The 21441-nt window shown below is 44.1% G+C and overlaps 1 protein-coding gene and 1 pseudogene across 7 annotated transcripts in view; one reads left to right on the top strand and one right to left on the bottom strand.

Moving 5' to 3' along the window:
- The window catches only part of PPFIBP1 (PPFIB scaffold protein 1), a 104260-nt gene that overhangs the window by 42439 nt on the left and 40380 nt on the right, over nucleotides 1-21441 (bottom strand). For all 7 annotated transcript variants that reach the window (XM_090146817.1, XM_031597185.2, XM_031597187.2 and 4 more), the window contains exons 3-4: nucleotides 6203-6364; nucleotides 3911-4116 (exon numbers count right to left, since the gene is read on the bottom strand). In XM_090146817.1, coding sequence (XP_090002943.1) covers nucleotides 3911-4116; nucleotides 6203-6266 — 270 coding nt within the window. In that variant the 5' untranslated portion in view covers nucleotides 6267-6364. The remainder of the gene's footprint in view (nucleotides 1-3910; nucleotides 4117-6202; nucleotides 6365-21441) is intronic.
- On the top strand, nucleotides 15092-20734 carry LOC149919704 (inositol 1,4,5-trisphosphate receptor-interacting protein-like 1; annotated as a pseudogene).

The following is a 21441-nucleotide window of genomic DNA, read 5'->3' as shown; positions in this document are numbered from 1 at the left end:
CCTCCCCTGTCACAGCTCCTCGCCGTTCCCTCGGGCCCTGTCGCTGTCACACAGAGCAGAGCTCAGCGCTGCCCCTCCGCTCCCTGTGAGGAGCTGCAGCCGCCATCAGGCCTCCCCTCAGCTCCTCTGCTCTGCGCTGAGCACAGCGAGGGGCCTCAGACACTCAGGAACTGCCCACCCACATTTACCATTCACCCCACTTTTCAACAAGACCCATCTGGTTTCCTCTTTTTGGGAAAGTTGATTCAATAAAATGTGTTTTTTTTTTTTTAAAGTGGGGAAAAGAATCAGAAATAAAACTGTCTTGCTTATTTCAACTGAAGAGAAACTGCAACAACCAGAAGCAATTCTTTTGGGAATTATACTTCAAGAAATGAATAGATCAACTTCCCACTGTTGGCATGTCCAACAACCCCAACACAATGAGCTTGGTCTTATAAGAAGCAGAATTTCAATTGAGATGGTCTTGTTACTGGTGACCATGTTACAGATTGCTCACGTGTCTGTATTCAAACCAGAAGCTCCATAACCAGACTACGGCATATGTTTTATTAAAGCACACATCAGAATATATTATGCATTTCTGTTGATCAGAAGCGATCTGAAAAACTCCAAGACTTCGGAATAGTTGTGATCTGGAAATGCATTTCACAGCTGGTCCCCAGAGCAAGCATATAGTCCTAGCAATTCTGAGCTAGAAAAGGCTTCAGTTGTTTTCTAGACTGAACAAACGGCCTCATTTCCAGCCTAAATTGCAGCATTTACCTGCCATCCATTTGTACAAGGAGATGTTTGCAGGGTTTCAGCAACACAGAGATTAGTTTTCAGCTGTAAAAGGACAACTGGAAATGACATGTTGCAGTTAAACCAGTTTATTTGTGCAAGACAATGCTGCACTTACAACTTCTCTGAACTCCCCAGGGGAACCATCTGATCACTCCTCCTGGAAATGCTCTGCCAGATGTCTGGGCTCTGTACACGTGCTCTGGTGTCACGTGGCCATCTAGCATCCACTGGTTAAAAAATTCAGGATAAGGCACTATAAGTCTTCAGTCCTTTCTGAGTACATGTCACAGACTTCTCTCATATTACCCATGCACACAGAGAAGAGCAGAAAGGAGGAGGTCACAGTGGCACAGGGGCAGCTCATTTGGACATGACAAAATTGAATCCTCTGCTTTATTTTACTGAAGCGAGAAACTTCAGGAGAGTGTGTTCAGACCCCTTTCCCAACTAGGGCATCAGCAGTTTCTCTCTGGAGACCAGGAGAGGATTTTTCTCTTGTGACACACTGTTTGGCAGCAGTGAACACTATTTTTGTTTTCCTTTGAGACACGAGAGACGTGGTTACAGCTTTGGATGGGACGTCATGCACCAGTTCTAGCAGCTTTGAATAGCCTGGTGGATGCAACTTGTTCATGCATTGAGGATTAAACCATTTTCACACCAGGGAGGTGTTTTCCCTTCCTCTGTAAGAATGGACACTGTTTCAGAAAACCTTCCTGCAAATTGCCTGGGCACTCTACCTAACACCTGCCCTGCTCAGATAGGGATGGTGACAGTGCTGGCACCTGTAAATCCCATGTTCTTTACCTGGAGCACAGTACAAAGCCCAGCTTTCAGTTTTTCCTACTTGGGGTTTTTAAGGATGCCAGAGAGAATCAAGTAGTAATTTCAGGCAGACTGAGGAAAACAGAAATAATAGTTATTTTCTGCTGTCTTTTGCAGAATCGCTTTCAGTACTCAGGTGGCTGTAAGCTGAATAGCATAACAGAGCCCTTCCTCTTCCAGATTCAGCTCACAGCTGCAAAGAAAACCATTACTGCCTCACCAAGATGCGGTGATCCATGTCAAATGAGTCTGAAGGATCTCATTCCAGCTCCTAGCAGCCAAGCATCCCTGAATCACACATTTGCAGCCCCAGAGGGCAATGCCTGCCCTTCACCTCACTAATCTCAGCAGACACTGCAGCCTCGAGCTGTGCTGTTGGGCTCCTTTACTCCAGAATATCATAATATCATATGGGAGACCAGCATTGCTAAACAATGGACTACCAATAACTATGCACCCCACGGGGAGAAGCTAATTTTCTAAGACTGTTTATGTGGCAGATGAGCATTTATTTTTCAAGGCCATACTTGCACGAAACCTGTGAAGCCTCTTGACTTCTGCTCCAGACAGAGCAGAGACTAGTTACAGCGATGTTCACTGCTGCATGTTACAGGAGAATGAAATGCTGATGCTAGCAGGATCTCTGCATTTTTCAAAGATTTGACTGAATGTCACTTCTGCCTCCTCCTCCCCATCTTAATAATGTTGACTGCGATACTGACAGTGGTGGTGAGAGCCAAGCACCGCTGGAGTCAGTAGAAAAGCTTCTGTGTTTCAGCAAGTTTGAGGTACTCTGAAATGAGTAGTTCAAAGCAAAATAAAATCACTAAAAAAAACATACAAACAAAAAAAAAACACAGCACTCTCCCCTCAAATCTCTTCACAAGAGCTACATAAGCTGTGTCACCCTGGTTCCCTCTCTGTTCCAGGGTGCTGCACCCAGCCTGCATACCGCTAGGTGGCACATCAGGTCTCTCCATGCCAAGCTCACTGCAGCCTGATGCCCAGTTGTGCTCTCAAGGCACAGGCTTTGCAGCAATGCTGGCAGGGAAGCACGTTGGACTGAGGTGTGGCATGCTCTAGCTGAGCAGAGAGATAAAATCGAGAGAAAAATGCCATTCCATACTATCATCCATAGCCCCATGGAGACCAAGTCCCTTCTGAGGGGAGGCATCCATCCTTCAAAGGGAGAAGGTGATTGGCAGTTTCCTATGTTGACAGTCACCAGCAGTAGCAATGCATCAGGTGCAGCACTGAGCCACCACAGCTGGCCTGTCCTGCATCAGACCTGCATTCATCAGCTAGCAAGCCTCAAACCAGCAGCACGGCATCACTTTGGCCAATGCCACATTATGTCAGGAGAACAGACCAGAACACTGCCATGGGCAGATGTGATAATATGATCTGCAGAAGCGCACACCCTCAGCTGCCATAACAGTTGCAGGCTGACTTAAACCCTGAAACACAGCCTCTGGAATGAAGCCTTGACTTCCAATGTGAGAGCATCTCTGAAATCTAAGCACACCCACCTACGCCACTACAGCAAGGCAAACTGCCACAATTTGAGCACAAGGACTCCTTGGTGGCCCTGCTAGGATGTCACCAGTCACACAGAGGCAAAACCAGTCAGAGCTTAGACAGTGATGCCATGTAACTTGCCTTTTGATAAACACATGTTCTTCCCACTGTACTTTTCATGTAGCCTCTATTTCTAACTCTATTTGATTTTTGGGAAAGCCAACACGTAGGGAGATAACAACCTTACTTGGTATATTTTGGTGCATTTTTAAAACAGAAATGACAAAAAGTGGTGGATTTACAAACACAGAAAATATAAATACTGTTTGGTTTCTAGGTTAAAGGGATGCTGACCTTTTAGCATTCACTTCTGTTATAAATCAGGTAAAGAAACCTAGTAACAACTCCAGCCCCTGTACACTGCCAAAAAAGCTTTTTAGTGATAAGTTCACATTGAAAGCAACATTTTTTTTTCCATTTATGTGTCTGACTCCTATAAAAATGCCTTTCCTCAATCCTCTGAAACAAAACTTCATTTACTGAAAACTTTTTGCTTACCAAAACGAGGCACAGTGTACATCAAGGAAAGCAAAAGTCAAGTCACTGCATGAGGTATTTGGCCAATGCCACATGCGTCAGGAGAACAGACCAGAACACTGCCATGGGCTGCCCCACAGCAGCACCTCCGAAACAAAGCCCTGTACATTTGGTTCTCTGAAACCAACCCAAGAGCTTCCAACAGCCCAGCATAAAACACGGGTGAAAGAAAGTGAGACCGTACCATTTGACTTTGGAGCCATTCAATCAGAGCTTCTGCTGTTGAGTCTGGGACCTGGCAGCGCAGACCCTCTTTCTCATCTGCCTCCATCATCTCCAGCAATCCCCGCAGGTCCTCCACCAGGTGCAGCGCCCGCAGGCCCCCCATGAAAGGGGAAGTGGGGGACTGGCAGTCAAAGATGCCATTGGAATATTCCAGCGCCTTCGAACCTGGGTAGAGTAAAACCACACAGTGAGGCACAGGACAAGCAGATAGGACAGGCAGCCATGGGAGACCTGCAGCAAGGATTAGAAATGTCATGTGGCATTTGCTGCTGGTGGGAATTGATCTTAAACAAATTCAGTGCAGGTGCTGCATTGTGCCCCCTCCATGCACTGTACCCTGTATCACCTTGGTAAACCCTTGCTGAAATGTGTTTGGAATTTCAACATCTCTGACGGTTTTAGAGGACAGAAGGAGGTGGGCTGATCAGACAGAAGACACGTGGCACAAGAGTGCCCAACAGCTCAAAGCATAGGCTGGGCTGCTGCTCTCATGGATATACTGGAGGCTGAAAGCACTGTGGAGGGAATAGGCTCAGCTGGTAATGCTCGGAGTCACCCTGTAGAGGCTGCACGACCGAAGTCAGACACTGATTGTTTCCAGAGGAAGCTGTGCTCAATACTTTTCATGCAGAAATTTGTTACGCTGCTCCAGTGCACTGGAATTTTGTTTTACTTTTTCCAAGAATAGAGACATATGAAGACAAGTAAAAAGACTAAATCTCTTCAACAACGAAAAAAAAAAAAAAAAAAAGAAGTTCAGCAGCTAGACATGTTAGCACTGATGTTTGCATGTTAATAAAGAAAATATATCTCTTATTTGCATAAACTCACAGTATTTATGTTTGACCTACATTAAAAGTTGCTGTATGCTAACTAAGGAAGGAAACTACAAATTCAGGATTAAAGTTGATTTTAATAAACCCAGCTAATTCCAACCAGAATTTCAGCACATTGATTTGTGGCCTTAATACTGTAAAGCCTCAGCACAATGAGATGTGCTCATGACAGAACATCAGCTTTTGTACTGTCAACTTTTGGAAACTACAGAGATATGCCATACATGCCCTGCCATGAACCTTCATTCATCTCATCTGGGAAGCCAAAAAAATGCAAGCATAATTCCCTTCAGAAAAAAAGAGAGAAAAATCCCCACAAAAGTATAAGAGCTGATATTCTTTTATTATATCATTTATTGGGTCCCCTCAGACACATGGATAAATTAGGTCTGTGGTAACTTAAACACCTAAATAGCACTCTTTTTTTTTTTTTTTTTTTAAATATTAAATCTTATTCTGCCATAACCAATTTAGGCTCTTGGAAACACAGATGGCGCTATCTGATCCGAATACCAGTATCTACTTGTGGAAATTTCCAAAGTAACAGCTTAAATGTATTTTTAGAGGTCATTACGATCCAAGTAACACACATGTGCCTGCTATATGTTCTTAATACTTTTAAGAAAACTGCAGAGAAAAGTTGTTGCTTAAGCAAAACACACACACTGTATGATTTTTTTTTTTCCTCCCTAAGGAAAACTATTTTAGGTGTAACTGCTAAAGATTTCTTAACCGTGTTGCTACTCTTACAGAATATTTTTTCAGCTTGGGTAGCTGTTTGCGTAGCTTTGCAGGAATAAGATTGAAATATTAACTTATCACTGCCTTGCTCCCCTGTGTTGTGAATTTATATTATTTTCTAACTCACTATATTCAACATAGAAAGTCCAAGTTGTATGCTTCTTGATCCCTCTCTTTAGAGCACTTAAAATTTACAGGTACTTATAAAAAGTGTTAATACTAAAGGTAGGTCCAGACCAACCATTTAGACCCACAGCATTCCAATTCTGAGAAAAGGAAAAATCAACTCGTGTTTTAACTCCTGAGAATTAAGTGACTGCCAGAATAGCTGGTTTTAGTCAATCTTTCTCTTCCTGCCTTGCAGTAACTCTTTAAACACACTTACCCCGGTTTGAAAGGTGCACTGTCTTTGGCTTTCAGGGTGCTGTGTGCACCAGTAGATCTGCAAGCAGAACTTTGATACAGGCTGGGAGAAAACCTGCAACCAATTCAGCTGTGCTTGTGTGTTAGAGTGTATAATACACCCACTCCATTTGCCTGTAATGTCTAACTCACAAGGCAAGACACCTAACAAAATCACAAGCACATTCTGACCCCAGCCTGGCACTCCACATTCTGAATATGGAAAAGGAGGACTGAAACAGCTAAATGAACAAACAGCTCCAAGCATTTACCTGCTATTATGCCATCCATCTGCTCCAAAGCCGCAGCAAGCATGTCACTTGCATCACTCATCATCTTCTCTCTTCTTGGGGACAATCACCAGCTACACCACAAGGAACAATAAAACACCAGCAGTGCAAGTTGGATCCAGAGCCTCAAGTCAGCTGTTCAATCTGCAAAAGACAATTTCACTTCACTGCATGTTCTCTGAATTCAGACACCACCGTCACTAGACCAGTAACAAAACTGGGGACATTTGCTGCCCACAAGATGTGAGACATTCATCATCGGGATTGAACAGGCATTCTGAATAATCAAAGCACCAGCTTGATGACCCAGGTTCCTCTTTGGCACTTTAGAGAATCTTGCACAGAAGTCAAAGGCCTTTTAATGCTACAGGAAGCAGCAGCTCAGAATGGAACCCACTAAAGACATCGTTTCCAGCCTAGTGGTGATCCATGCTGTAATGCTGCACCTGCTCTCACCATGAAGCTCCTGAAAGTCAGAACTGGAGTATTCCCAGTTGAGTCCACAAAAACTAGCTTGCAGAGCAGCTGTCTTCATGGAGTGGAGCTGGAACCACAGTGGGCTCGAGGTCAGCACTGCTGTAAGGTGAGCACATGCTCAGGTGCTTGGTGGAGCTGAGGCCACAGAGGTCTGAGGTGCAGCTGATCCTTCCAGCCCAGCACAACAGACAGAAGCCACGGGAACAGCCCAGACTGCCACAGCTTTCATCTAGAACAGGATAAACTACTTCTGCTATAAGCACACTTGTAGAACACAATTAAACAAACACCAGGAAGGAAAATGCACTTTAACCTTTTGCATACCCTGCTAATTGGTTTTTGTATTAGGCCGCACTGCTGCTGACATTTGCCCCAACATAAGCAATTAAGAAAGTTGTTCACAGTATCTCTGGTTTAAGTCCTGGAACAGAGTCTACTAAAACCAAAACGTATCAGAAATACATGTTTATAAACTACATTTTCCCTCCTACAAATCACCTTACTGGTTTGACACAGCTGTGAGGTAGCTGTTACTGAAGGCTGCCAGCTGAAATGCCAGACCTGAAACACCAGCAAATACTTCATATGCTGGATCACAACATGTATAAAAAAGGTCCAAACCCTAAGATAACTTTTGAACGACAACACAAAGACTAATGTTCTTTTGGCAAATGCCTAGCGTTATTATCACTTAGTTGCCAGAGTTATAAAAGCCAACAGAACTTTAGAAAAGCTTGACAGGACTTCAGAAAGTCAAAATAGCTGGAAGTCAAGGTGCTGCAAACCTTTACAAATGTGGAAGGACCACAGTCGAAGACTTCCAGCCTTCAAGGAGGCAGAGTCTGATTTTAAACAGCGTGTAATTAATAAACTTCAAGCAGTACAACCCTGTACAATATGCAACTCCTGCAAGATATATAGTCCAATGCCCCTATGTCTGCTTAAAAGGTTCAGGAAACACTGTTTTTGCAAAAGTATTCTCATGGACAATTCTAAAAACAGTCTCAACCTTTCTCTTTAAGGATTTCCTCGTTCCAATATCCAGATCCTGACAAATCCTAGTAAGTATAGGCATTTACGAGCACAGAGCGTGAATGACTGACATTGGATTTCTCTCTGCAAACCAAGAGTACACAGCCACAGAACTGCTGCTGATGCTGCAGACAAAATCCTGATTCCTTGCAGCTCCATGTGGAAAAGGATCACCCACAAAATTATAACAGCCAATTAATAAATTGGAACTAGGAGCTCCTATCTCAACAGTGTGCTTTAACACCTGATGGGAAGCAATGAAGACTACAGAGCCAGGCTCTCTGCAGCACCCAGTGACAGGACAAGAGCCAATGGGAACAAATTAAAACACAGGAAATCCCAGTGAAACATTTTATCAAAGGCTGATATAATAAGGGAGAACTCTATCCCTTACAACATCTGCTCACAGTGCACCCCATTTTTCACCTTGTGTTTAGGAAAGACATTAAGTGGAGGCAAGGAGCTGTTAATTTATGCTTCAACAACACAACCACAGCAAGAGGGACAGATAAATCTTCCTTTCACTTCATCTAGGCACATCCCCCCAGACCTATTTCTAAAAAACCCACTTCTTGTTCTTCCTAAACAAAAGCGTTGTCTGCGCTGACCAAAAATCCCCAAGACAGCTAGCAGTACTGATGAGAGCTGCAGGACAGACAGTGGGAGGACAGCATCCAGGATGCCTCCAGCATTTCTCTGCTATTACCTGGCCGTACCTCTGAAGCCAGCAAGATGTCAGCCTGCACACAGCTTCCTTCCCTGCTATCCTAAAGGGAGCCGCACCTCCAGGACCAACAGTGAAAAATTCTAAGATAAAATTTAGTGAAGCAAGACCACAAGATCATAGTGCTCTCCAAAAACCCTTCCACCATCCGCAGAGCATCTTTCAAGTGCCAGAACAAGCCTACAGCTGAGAAACTTGGAGAAGCAAAAGAAAAAAAAAGCCCCTAACCAAACAGCTGGACACGATGCAATGAGATCCCATTTGCCCAGCTATTTGGTCTTAAAAGTGGTCACTGAAAACTAGGCTGGAACAGCACATCCTGCTCTGGCCACTCTCCCAGCACAGTACATCCCATCCAGCAGTCAGGAAGCAAAACTGTTGCAATAAAAAACAATATTGGAAGCATTCTTCCCTTGTAATGGCACAGAATCGCTTTTATCCTCTGCACATCATCACTAGCACATGGGGAGCGGATGGGCAGGGAGGAAATCAAAGACCTCATACACCAGGAAACTAAAGAACCAAAATGCATAAAACAAGAAAAGACAACAAACAGCAGAAGGGAGAACATAGAAAGGGGAGGTGCAAGGAGGAGACAAACAAATGCAATTATTAGACAGAAGTCATAAGTCAGAGACTTCTGTGGATTACAGAAAAAGACTACACTGTAACATCAGATGATTACTTACTGTGCCTATCAAAGGGCATTGACCAGACAAGGCTTGAGAGAAGACCGCTAAACCAATTGACCTTTCCTTTCTTTGCTTTGCTTTTTACAATCCTGTTCTAATATAAAGATAACCTGGAGAAAACTCATGGACTTTTTTTTTTTTTTTTTTTTCCTTCCAGAGTCAGCTAACAAGTAAACATCCCAAAAAAAGTTCCTTAAGGAAATAAGGAATAGGTAATATTTCAGAGGACATTGAGTAGTTTCGGTTTCTTTCATTCACAAGCAGAATCAAAAAGGGAAGTCATTTTAATGCAGACGGATCTATGACATGGCAGATGAACAAGAAACCACGGCACACACAGAGACCAAGGAGAAGGCAGACGCATGAAACACACTCCTGGCAGAACACAGCCAAGAGCACACCTGGGAGGAAGGCACTAACAGCACCCTGTCTGACAGACTATTTAAACAAGCTCTCCCCTGCTTTCCAAGAAAATGACTTACCTTTTGTATTCCTCCTGTAAATATGCACAGTCAGTGCAAGCTGGGGCAGGGGAGGGGGGTTGTTCAATTATTTTTCTAAAGAAGCAGGTCCCTCTTCTAAGAGTTCCCAGCTGAACACTGAGCTCACACTGACAAGAACAAGCACTGCTTCATCAAGGCTGTATTTACAATCCACCGTTAAAAAAAAATTAAAATAAACACATACAGTTATCTGCTCTATCAGCTGCAATCAACCCTGTCATTGGCTACATCTCCACTGCATCCCTGGCTGTTAGAGAGATTATGTTAGTTGGCCTTACTTGTTTAACGTCCTCTCGTCTGGTCCCGACACAGCAGTCTGGTTGCTAGGGCTATGCTGTTCACTTTTCAGTAGGTGGAGATTTTTTATTTTTATTTTTGAATGACATACAAACCCTCCGGCTACAGAGCTAGTGAAGATATATTCCAAACGACTTACAGAAGAAACATAACGCTCCCCTGCAAATGAATCCAAGGAAAGCTACACAAACAAGGGGCTTACAAGCTCTGTGAATGGGAACTGCAGTCACACAGGAAAACTGTCTGAATATAGATTTCAAAATCAGACATTTAACGAAGACGGCAGACCTTAAAAAAAAAAAAAAAAAAAAAAGGTGCTCAAATGTTTTACACACAGGAAATTATATTTTCCCCACCCAGGGTCTCTCCCTTTCCTAGATCAAGTAACACACCCTGAAGCATCTAGAGACAATACCTCCAAGTTCAACATCCTCTAATTATTATTATTATTTTAATTCTGGGGTGGCCTTATTCTGAATGTCCACATCTGGTAGAAAACACACCTGGCTCTAAAGCACAAAGGTCCATAGAGCTGTGGTGAATCAGCTGCCTCCCAGCTGCTGGAAGAACACAGCATACCCTGATTGCAGCCCAGGGAACTGCAGTCTGGCCTTTTTGTCCTACTTGCCTTCCTCCCCATGCACATGCTCTGCAAATGTTCAGCATTAGGAAAGAAAGCATCAGCTACAGATTATTCTTACGATATGATGCAATAAGATGGATGGCTTGAGTTTCCCAGCTCTCCCAGTGCTACATAGCAGCCTTTAAAACAGGAAATTTTGATACACAGAAATGGAAAATCTTGATTAGGTCTTTTTTCTGACTGCTGAAGAGAATGAAAAAAGAACTCTGAAGACTAGGCTATTACCCTAGCAGCCTGCCACAAAAATGCAATAAAAAAGCCCACAAACTCCAGTCATATTTTATGGGCAGGGTGGGGGGAAGAGAACATGTTCCATAGCAGAAGCAAGATCCCCAGCTTCACTTTGCTGCAAAAATTAATATCACTGTACTCAGTCCTGCTCTAAGAGATGACTATGTGAGAGGCCTGAAGAGTCTTCTGGAGCAAATCGCCCCTTGCAACACAAAAACAACACACCTTAGCAATCAATTTCTATATGGTAAGGCTCTATTTCAAGAAGATAAATGTCATTTCAGACGCACAATGACACCTATTTGTGTTCTTACTTGCTGACCAGAACAGAGACATGAACAGAAAGTCTTATACGCAAAATACGTTACAATAACATAATTAAAGATTACTTCAAATGAATTCCATCTTAATCCCTGGCATCATTTTTCATGGGATGCTTTGAAGATATTCAACTACAGTGCTACCAGTCAGCAGCATTTTAACGCTTAGTAATGAATACATTCAACTCATTTATGCTAGGGGTCATTAACATTTAAGTTAAAAAGACAACTTCATTTCAAATGTTTCAGGCCTGGAAAAAAAAAAAAAACCTTAAAAAAGAAAATGGATCCCTGTTGAATATATTGCCCTGGTATTTTACAGCAAAACAGATAAAGTTAAAAAAGTATAGTTTAAAAAATGCTGGAAATATCTTAGTGGGAATAACTTGGAGAAACATCTCAGCATGATGCAAGGACAAGAAAGTAGTTAAGATTCCAAATTCATCCCATAGTATGTTTTGAGCTGTGTCTACATCTGGAACAGGAATAAGAGAAGAAAACCACATCCCGTCTGCTACCTCAGAGGCACGAAGCATCAAGAAGCCTTCTGACACCTGAAGATCACCTGCCAGGAAGCTGTTGGCATGGCTGGGCTATGACCAGCAACCTGCTCTACGTGTCCCTGCTTGAGCAAGGGCTGGAGCAGATGGACCCAGATGCTCTGCCAACCTCAGCCACTGTATGGTCCAGTGAAAGTAGAAGCCCAGTGAGGCTGTCCTCCAGCTGCCACCAACCTGCAGGCCCAGCACCAGCCAAGGGCCAGCCACTTGACTCCTCCACACGTCAGGTGTCCCTCACGAAGCACAGTTTTCATCATCTTCCAGTGGGCTGATCTTGGCAGGTGGGAACTGCTAAGTTAAGGATGCAAGGTCTGTCAGCACCAAGCATCCCACCTGTGCCAGCACAAAGCACCTGTAGCATCCAGAGAAGAGGGAGGAATGCTGGAACAGATAGGTGCCCACCACACCAGACACTGTCATTCTGCTAGAGGCTGGAGGCTGGGAAATGGACTCAGGCATCAGTCAAAAAATTTGACTTCAAGCACATCTACAAGGTCTTTCTGAAATGGTCAAATGCAGTGTTTTGCACACTCATGCAAAAAGGATATACTGTAAATACTGCTATGAATTTAAAAAACAAACAAACAATCCAAACGTTGGCAAAGACTTATTTAAACAATTTTCTGTTTATTTTTTCTATAAATTCGTTCTTGAATTTGTTAAACTCGATGATATCAAAGCAATACTATACTTGTATTAAGCAAGACCTTTGTTTCCTAACTCTAGATCTTTTCTTTGTTCCTTGAATTTCATTATTTCCTGTTATCCTACAATCATTACTTACTTCTTTAACTGATAAAGCTGATTGGAAACACACTGAGGCAGAAGACCTACCCCACAGTCTTCATAGAATCATAGAATGACCTGGGTTGAAAAGGACCACAATGATCATCTAGATTCAACTTGCCTGCAATGTGCAGGGTTGCCAACCACCAGACCAGGCTGCCCAAAGCCACATCCAGCCTGGCCTTGAATGCCTCCAGGGATGGCCATTCTTGACATAAAAGTTTCAAGCCATAGAAAAGGCTTTGAGTTATTTTAATTGCATAAAGCACAAAAGTCCTTCCCAAGTTATAATTGTTAATATTTGGGAAAAACTTACTTCTAACTATGAAACAACTTTAGTACCAACGAGCTCAGCTGCATACATTTTTCTGCACTTTGTTAAACATATCAGAAGTAATGCAAAAGCTATGCCTTAACAAGATTAGCATCCTTCAGAAACTGACAGAGACATGTACACAGCAAACAGCTTATTTAAACACTCAAAGTCTCAGGGTGCCTACCTCTGTTACTCTACATCCTAGCAGCTCTTTGCTTGTTCTAACTGAAAGAAATTTAAAAAAATCAAAGCATATAATGGGTTACTTTGTTTTGTGATGCACAAGTTAGATCTGTGCTCTGCATGCCACAGGAGCACTTATCTGCAAAGATGTGTCATGTGAAGACCTGCCTGTAAACGCTGTATAAACTCATTTTAACTATTTATGCACAAGCAATCCAAGGCCAAATTGAGGCTTACAGAAAAGTACAGGAACACTTCATTTAAGGCTGTTCAAATTTAACTGGTCAGCTAGTCAGTAAATCCTTTCCACTGCTCACATTAGGGCCTGAAAAATCAGTGTTTTCTCACGTTTTACTTGGGTCCACTGGTTAGAAAACAATTAAGATATTCATTCCTCTCTCTGAGACTGCTATTGCAAGCAAGGAAATGCCTCACATTCCCCATCAACATGTTATTGACATTCTGTGGCCACACAACCTATGAAACAAAGAAGCACTGTTGATCAAGAGTCTGAAAGGTAGTTCTTCAAAATAGCTTAAGAACCCCTAAATTTGCTGTATAAACCCATGTTTTGATCCAATTTTACAGCTCACGCCTCCTTCTTTTAATGTGCTGAATCCAGAGACCTAATTCACAAACTTAAAAATTTGACAGGCTTCAGATTTAGATTTTTGATCTTCAGGTCTAGAACCTGGATTTCAGACCTTCAAGATCCACAGTTTGAGAGTCACCACAGTGAGAAGCCAAAGTAGAATTCACCAATCATCAAAAGCCCAGAAAATAAATAAAACATGTTTAGCTAGATTTGTGTTTTCACATTCACCAGTTCCTTAAAACAAACAAACAAACAAACCACAGTTTAAAACTTGGTATCTTGTAATTCCACTGCACCAACCTTATGATGGAGCTTTGCCAAGAACCTGTTTTCAAGTAGTAGAGGAATCTGAAATACTGCATCAAGACAACCTTTTTTAGGCAGCATGTGGCCTTAACTGCTATTTGAAAAGGATCTTCTACTTAGGAGATTTACTGAAGTATCAGACATATGTACTGTGCGTTTCAAACACAAACCCTAAATTTAGAATTAACTCTCAGCTTTGAAAAGGCCTGAGAAGTTCACGTACCAAATGTATACTCTAAAACTTGCATGTTTGTCCACATCACCGAGAAAGGACAGGTTTTCTTCCAAATGCCACACTGATGAGGTGCAAACAAATCTCTGTTATTATAGTGCAATTTTTAGGAACCATGTGCTCCTTAATGATAATGGGGGCATGGGTGGCACTGAAGGGTAGAAGGGTTTTCACCATCAAGGTGATGGGAGGCAGCAGGTCAGCTCAAAGGCAGAGCTGTGACCTCTTCAGGAACAGGAAAAAAAATCCCACCCTGGTCTTAACCCTATTGTCTTTCCTTTCTTCTAAAGCAGGAAAAGTAAGGAAACTGAGAAGAAAGGTGGCAGAGGAAACAGTGACCTGCTTCTGCTTCCTTTCCAGCAGGAGAGAAAGCCATGGAGAGTGGCTGCTTCCTTCCATCCTGAATTATGGAGAAGCCTCCGTGCATATGTGAGAGGTAGAAGTATCCCATGTGTGATCCACAGTCCCAACAGCAGGATGAGCAGACAGTGTCAGCTTAACAACAGAGTAAGATGCAGCTCATGAGACCGAGAAGAATCTTGGCAGCCAGAAACTTAGAACATAATTGCATTGATGCATTTTTGAAGCCCAGCCAGGACAGCTCTGTAGCTGACACAAACCTATCTAGACTTTTGCAGGATGACAAGGTTACTGATGGAGTAAACCTGCAATCTGTGAGAGCCAAGAAAAAGCATCTACAGAATTTGAGGGAGATTCACCAACAAGAGAAAGAGTTGGCTGAATTTCATCAGTTAGCTTTACTGTAGAAAACAGGGCTTGGGTGGTACAGTGACCTGTTCCACGTGGGACCCATTAAAACATCAAAATCTCACAGTATGGTTGCACAAGGAAAGGAAACAAGGAAAACAGTCAAAGCATATGTATGTACAGAGGAAAATGCTGCAGCAATGGAAGAGATCATTAATTCTGTGGGAATATAACCCACATGACCCATAATATGGTGAGGAGGCAGCATGCCAAATACAGATAAGGAAGGAGGCAGTGGGCCGATAAAGAATGTGAAGACACTGCAATGGTAGGTCTGACAGGCAATTAGTATAATAGAGAATCATAAAATGGCTTGAGTTGGAAGAGACCTTAAAGACCACCTAGTTCCAGCTCTTTCCTGTGGGCAAGGCTGCCAAGCACCAGCTCAGGCTGCCCAGTGCCCCATCCAATCCAGCCTTGAATATCTCCAGGGATGGAGTACCCACAGCTTCTCTGGGCAGCCTGTATGAGTACCTCTCCATGCACTGAGTAAAAAATAAAAAATAAAAGAAATTCCTAAATCACCCCTCTTTTAGTTTGACACCATTCCTCCTTGACACATCCCTATCAGACAGTCGCTCCTCCTCTTGTTTCTAAGCTCCCTTTAAGTACTGGAAGGTCACAGTGAAGTCTTCCCAGAGCTTTCTTTTCTCCTGACTAAACAATCCCAGCTTCCTGAGCCTTTCTTCTTAAGAGAGAAGTACTCCAGTCCTCTAATAATCTTTGTGGCATTTTCTGGACTCACTCCAACTGCTCCACATCTTTCTTCTGCTGCAGACCCCAGACCTGGATGCAATACTCCAGGTGGAGCCTCACAAAGGCAGAGTAAAAGGGGACAATCACTTCCTCACCCCTCTCTTGATGCAGCCCAGGATACTGCTGGTCTCCTAGGCCACAAGAGCATAATGCTGGCTCATGTCCAGCTTTTTGTTCATTAGGACCCCCAACCCCTTCTTCACTGGACTGCTTTCAATGAGTTCTTCCCCCAGTCAGTACACACATATGGAACAGCCCTGACCAAAGTGCAGCACCTTGCACTTTGGACTTGTTGAACTTCATTAGGTTAACATGTGCCCACTTTTCAGTTTGCCCAGGTTCCACTGGATGGCATCCCTTCTTTCTGTTCTGTCAACTGCCCCACACAGCTGAATTTCATCTGCAGGCTTGTTGAAGGTGCAAGGAACACGGTAACGCACGCTCCACACTGACAGCCAACAGGATGACAGCAGTACCACCAACTTCCATAGAAGCATGCTAGAAGTATGCTTTGTCCTGCCTGGCTACCTTATACTCACCGCAGCACAGAGCAGGAATGGGATGGGAATGAGGGAGGCCATGTGGTACCTTCCCAGGGCACAGAATACAGCAGCCCTCTTTCTGGTACACCAGCTCAGTTCAGAAGGTGTTACCCTGCACCAACTCTTCTCATTCATAAAAAACATGATTTGAGAGAAAAATCCTTTACAAACATGTTTGTTTTGAAAAATCTCCCCAAGTTTTACTCCTCAAATGCCAAGAGCCACCAGCACCTCCTCCTGCCAGCTGGCTCAGCCAGCAGTCTCTCAGAGGCACTGCAAGGAGCTGGGTGGAGACAAGTGGTAGAAGCACTGCACAAATCCACCAAGAATAAACAAAGGGGTGGGCTATCTATGCTGCCTCCTGAAGGACCTCTTGTCATTAAACTCAAGGCAGTTTGCTATTTTGCTAAAGCTAGAAAGATGGAGTGCAGAACTGGTAGTATTAAGAGCCAATGAGCCAATGCTGTCCTTTATGTTGACAATACTCCTACTGAAGCAGGCAAAGATACCAAAATGAAGTGGACCCACACATTACAGACTGTCACGGCACATTTGATAATAACTTCATTTGCATTAGCAATGGAGTTTGGCATGAGCGCTCCAACTCAGCACAGCGCCCTGCATGAAGGGATGGGTCACAGTGACATGAGCGGCTTGGCAAGAAAAACCCTTGCTGGGAGGTGGACAATGCACAGCACCAGAAGCCTTTGAAGTTTCTTATCTAAATGTTTTAAGAATTAATGTTTTCCTGATGTGATTAAAAAAAGCCTACAAGACTTGAGTTTATTTGCTACAGATAATCTGCTAAGTATGAAACAATGTTGTTTTTTTTTTTGATTGTGTAATGAAAAATGCCTGTTTCACTAGATACAGTAATATACTGTGCTTCATTACTGACTTCACTAACAGTAGGCTGACTTTAGCAGACACAGATCTAAAGCTTTAAAATGGAGCACAAGATCATTTTTAAGAGCAGTACAAGCCATTTTACAACCCAGTTGCAGAGCCGATGTACCTATAAACAACCTGATTAAGGTCCCCAGAGCAGTCTTCTAAGGAACCCATGTAAGCAGCAAATAGGTTAGCACGTGTCACTCTGTGCTGCCCAGGCAGCAGCACCACAATCCAAGTCAGCAAGTCTGAAACAAACCAAGGTGTGGTTAAATCGCACAGTAATAGTGGAGAAATATCGCCATTCACTGTTCTCCATCCTTTCATATCTGTAATGTGTTTGTGCCAGTTTACATCCCTGATACTTCAGTTGGGTTCACAGACTGTTGGAAAGCCAGTTCTACCATAAACTTTGCAATATCTGATTTCTCCCCAGACTCAAGATCTTACAGAGAAGTAATTCCACTAGGATCTTAGTTTTCAGGGAAAGGTAAAATAACAAAACATATTTGAATCTCATGGTTGCTGAAGGAAGTTTGCTGTCATCTGAGAATATCCTGAGAGTCTGAACACAGGAAGCCCTTCATTTAAAATGCAGTATCATAAGGCATGGAAGGGCTGGGGACTGAGGGGAAGAAGGATCACCTGCTTTCTTAAAAGTCTACAACACTGGAAAAAAAACCCAACACAACAGTATAGGCTGCTTAACTCTTTCCTTTCTCCCACCCTTCCATCAACCAAAGATACAAAAATAAAGCTTCAAAAATAATACAAGTCATTTAAAGCTATTTTCTATAAATTTGCTTTTATTACATTGACACCAAAATTAACCTCACTGCTATTTCATGGCTGTGTTGAGAAAAAGCGGTTCTTATGAAACTTCATAATTTTCCAACTTCTTGAAGCCCCACAGATGGCATGGATGGAAAAATACGTCCAATATTTAAAGTTCTGCCTACCCATGCTTTATACATACCTAGGTAGCTCCTTACACACACACCCTTGAGCTCTGGGAACTGCTAGTATAATTCCTGCAATTAAAGACACTGATACCAGAATTCATTTGCCAAAAGGAAAAACCACCACCCCCTGCTCCAGCACACAGAATCATAGAATCACAAGGTTGGAAAGGACCTACAAGATCATCTAGTCCAACCGTCCTCCCATTACCATTGCTACCCCAAGCACTAAATCATATCTCATAGCTCCTCATCCAGACACCTCACACTGCCAGAGACAGCGACTCCATCACCTCCCTGGGCAGGGCATACCAGCGTCTGACAGCTCTCTGAGAGAAAACGTTTTTCCTTATGTCTAACCAAAATCACCTCTGGCACAACCTGTGGCCATTTCCTCGGGTCCTGTTTGTTGCCTGGGAGATGAGGCCAAACCACTCCTCATCACAACCTCCCTTCAGGAAGTTGTAGAGTGCAATGAGGTCTCCCCTGAGCCTCCTTTTTGCCAGACTAAACAATCCCAGCTCCCTCAGCCGCTCATCAGAAGATTTGTGTTCCAGACCCCTCACCAGTTTCACTGCCCTTCTCTGAACACGCTCCAGGGCCTCCATGTCTTTCTTGTAGTGAGGGACCCAAAACTGAACACAGCATTTGAGGTGTGGCCTCACCAGCGCTGAGTACAGGGCGATGATTACCTCTCTGTTCCTGCCAGTAGGTTTTACTTCAAGTTCTCCATTTGGCCGCTGAAGTCCAGGACAAACAAGTGCAAGGTGATTGGAGGAGGAGCTGACTGATGAACTTCTGAGCATCTGTCAGACAGTTCCTCAGAGTTACTTCATGCCATGACTGCAGCCAGCCTTTGGGGTGGGCGTTGGCTTTGAAGGCAGGGGTCCCGATGGGTGCTACACTGTCTACCACATGCTCGTGCCCCTGAAGGCACCCCTGGGACACATCTTCCACTTGGAGGTGGGCCCCAGTGCAAGGATAGGGGTGAGGAACTCCTGCATCCATGTGGAGCTCTAGTGCACATGCGCAAGGGAGTGGCACATACCACACATGATGTGCTTCCTCCACCACCCTGAGGACCAGCTGAGGAGAGAGCAGATGCCCAGCCTCCTACAAACCCTCTGCATTGAATCCTACCTAGAAATGAAGAAAACTGCAACCTGGTTCCAGGAACTGGTGAGAGAAGCCTGGGTGGCTATGCCTCAGTCAGCCACAATGAACCTTGAATTGCAGCCCTCCAACCAACACTGCAAGCTCAAGCTGACCACAGCCACCGGAAAAATCCTCTGGATTGAGCTCATTCTTGGGATACAGCAAGACTCGCAAACGTTCCTGACCTTTGAGTAGGCAGGGGCTGTCATTATCAGCAGCACGAGGTGGCCACTGAGACACGCTGCTGCAGAGATGCACTTCTTCACAAAACAGCCAGGCATGCCTGGCACACTGGATTTCAAATATCTGCAGCTCCATGTCCCTGTTCTGGAAGGTGGCTACAAAACAACTGACGCCCTACTTGCCACCTGCCGCAGAGCTGAGCATGCTGGACATGGAGAAAACACTGCTCAGCAAGCAGGTGGAAGCTCTCTCCAAAGGAAAACCACACCTGAGGGAGACACAGCCCATGCAATTGAAGAGGCCACTGCATGGATGCTCGAAACAGAGACTCCTGTTAACAGCTGGGCAGGGACTAGGCTGCCTCTCCATGAGGGTCCATTTGTTCTGCAAGCCTCAGCCTCTACAAAAATGGGGGGAACACTCTGTTCCTGAGTGTTCTGCTCAAGGAGATGCCCCCAGAGCCAGTTCCCAGTGCTGTGGTGAGACAGCTTTAGAATCACAGAATCACCAAGGCTGGAAAAGGCCTCAAGATCATCCAGTCCAACCATCCACCTACCACCAGTATTTCCCACTATTCCTGCAGAAACCCAGGTAATACTCCCCGTCATTCACTATACCTCTGGCAAAGGACATACCACGTTGTGACACCAGCTCTCAGGGGAGCTGAACCCTTCACTGACTCTCCTTACCCAGTCCTGTCCTTGTTGAAGCCTCTCTGCAACTCATTTTCCTGCACGCCCGATCCAGTCACACACTCCAAACTGTTCATTTTCAGCATACACAGCAATGCAGGTTTGCACTGATAAATCGCAGCACCACAGAAGTCACTAAGCAGAGATGGTGCTTTAGACAGTGACATTCTCCCACATTTTGCAGGAGGTAAATCTGGGTGTGAGAGGGTACATTTTTAACTTGTCTTTTCTTCACAGGGAACAGCGACTGAGTCCCTGTTTGCTGATGAAAAGAGGACTACAATGAAGCTCTGCCTCCATCTCAGCAGGAAGAAGCACAACAACAGTAGCCCTTAGTGGGATACAGATATCCAGGAATGGTAGCTAACCAATGCAGATAAAACATACAGCTGTGGAAATGAAGCTCTGATCTAAAAAAAAAATCAACAGAACACAGACTTGTGTTATTTTCATAGGCAATAATTAGCTCCCCTTGTTACTAGATTTCAGAGCTAGCACTCCCTGATACCAGGGCTGGCTGTCTCATACCTCAAGCACTGCCCAGCAGACCACAGGAGAGAGGTTGCACCCCAAATGTGCTCCGCTGGAAAAATCCAAATTGCTTTGTAACCACATTGGCAACACATGTGTAGGACCACGATGCAGCCAGTGCCTGTACAATGCTTGCAAGCAGAAGCAGGGTACATGGAGAGCACCCAGACCTGCTCAGCCTGCCCTCAGCTCCTCTTCCCATCCTCTTACTGAAGGCTCTGCAGCCCGTGTGTGATATGTTGAACCACTGGAGTTTGAGTGAATTACAACTTGCTGATTTTTGGCCTTGTGGCAGATGGATAAATGTAACAAGTTGCAGACAAGTTTAGGCAGGTAAGGTTTTTACAAACTCTGGGGCATGTTTTTACAGGAGCTAAGTAAAAATCTCAACACTAAGATGTGAACTCTCCCAAAGTTCAAGACACTTATTAGGAATGCACAATCCAACATCAAACTGGAGTTTTGTTTTGCTCCACCCCATTGTCTCCCACAGACTACCCTGCTTTTTCCCTGGCAGAGCAACTGAAGCCCATCAGAAGTTGACAGAATCACAGAATTGCCAGGGTTGGAAGGGACCTCAAGGATCATGAAGCTCCAATCCCTCTGCCACATGCAGGGTCACCAACCTCCTCATCTAATGCTAGACCAGGCTGCCCAGGGCCCCATCCAACCTGGCCTTGAACACCTCCAGGGATGGGGCATCCACAACCTCTCTGGGCAGCCTGTGCCAGTACCTCACCACTCTCTTGGTAAAGAATTTCCCCCTGACATCCAACCTAAATCTTCCTTCCCTCAACTTAAAACTATTTCCCCTTGTCCTGCTGTTATCTACCCTTTCAGAGTTGAC

This window comes from Phasianus colchicus, chromosome 1 (assembly GCF_987193195.1).
Source record: "Phasianus colchicus chromosome 1, bPhaCol1.hap1.1, whole genome shotgun sequence".
In the NCBI taxonomy this organism is placed as follows: domain Eukaryota; kingdom Metazoa; phylum Chordata; class Aves; order Galliformes; family Phasianidae; genus Phasianus; species Phasianus colchicus.
Note: the sequence above shows the minus strand (reverse complement) of the source record. Positions and strands in the feature narration are given on the sequence as shown.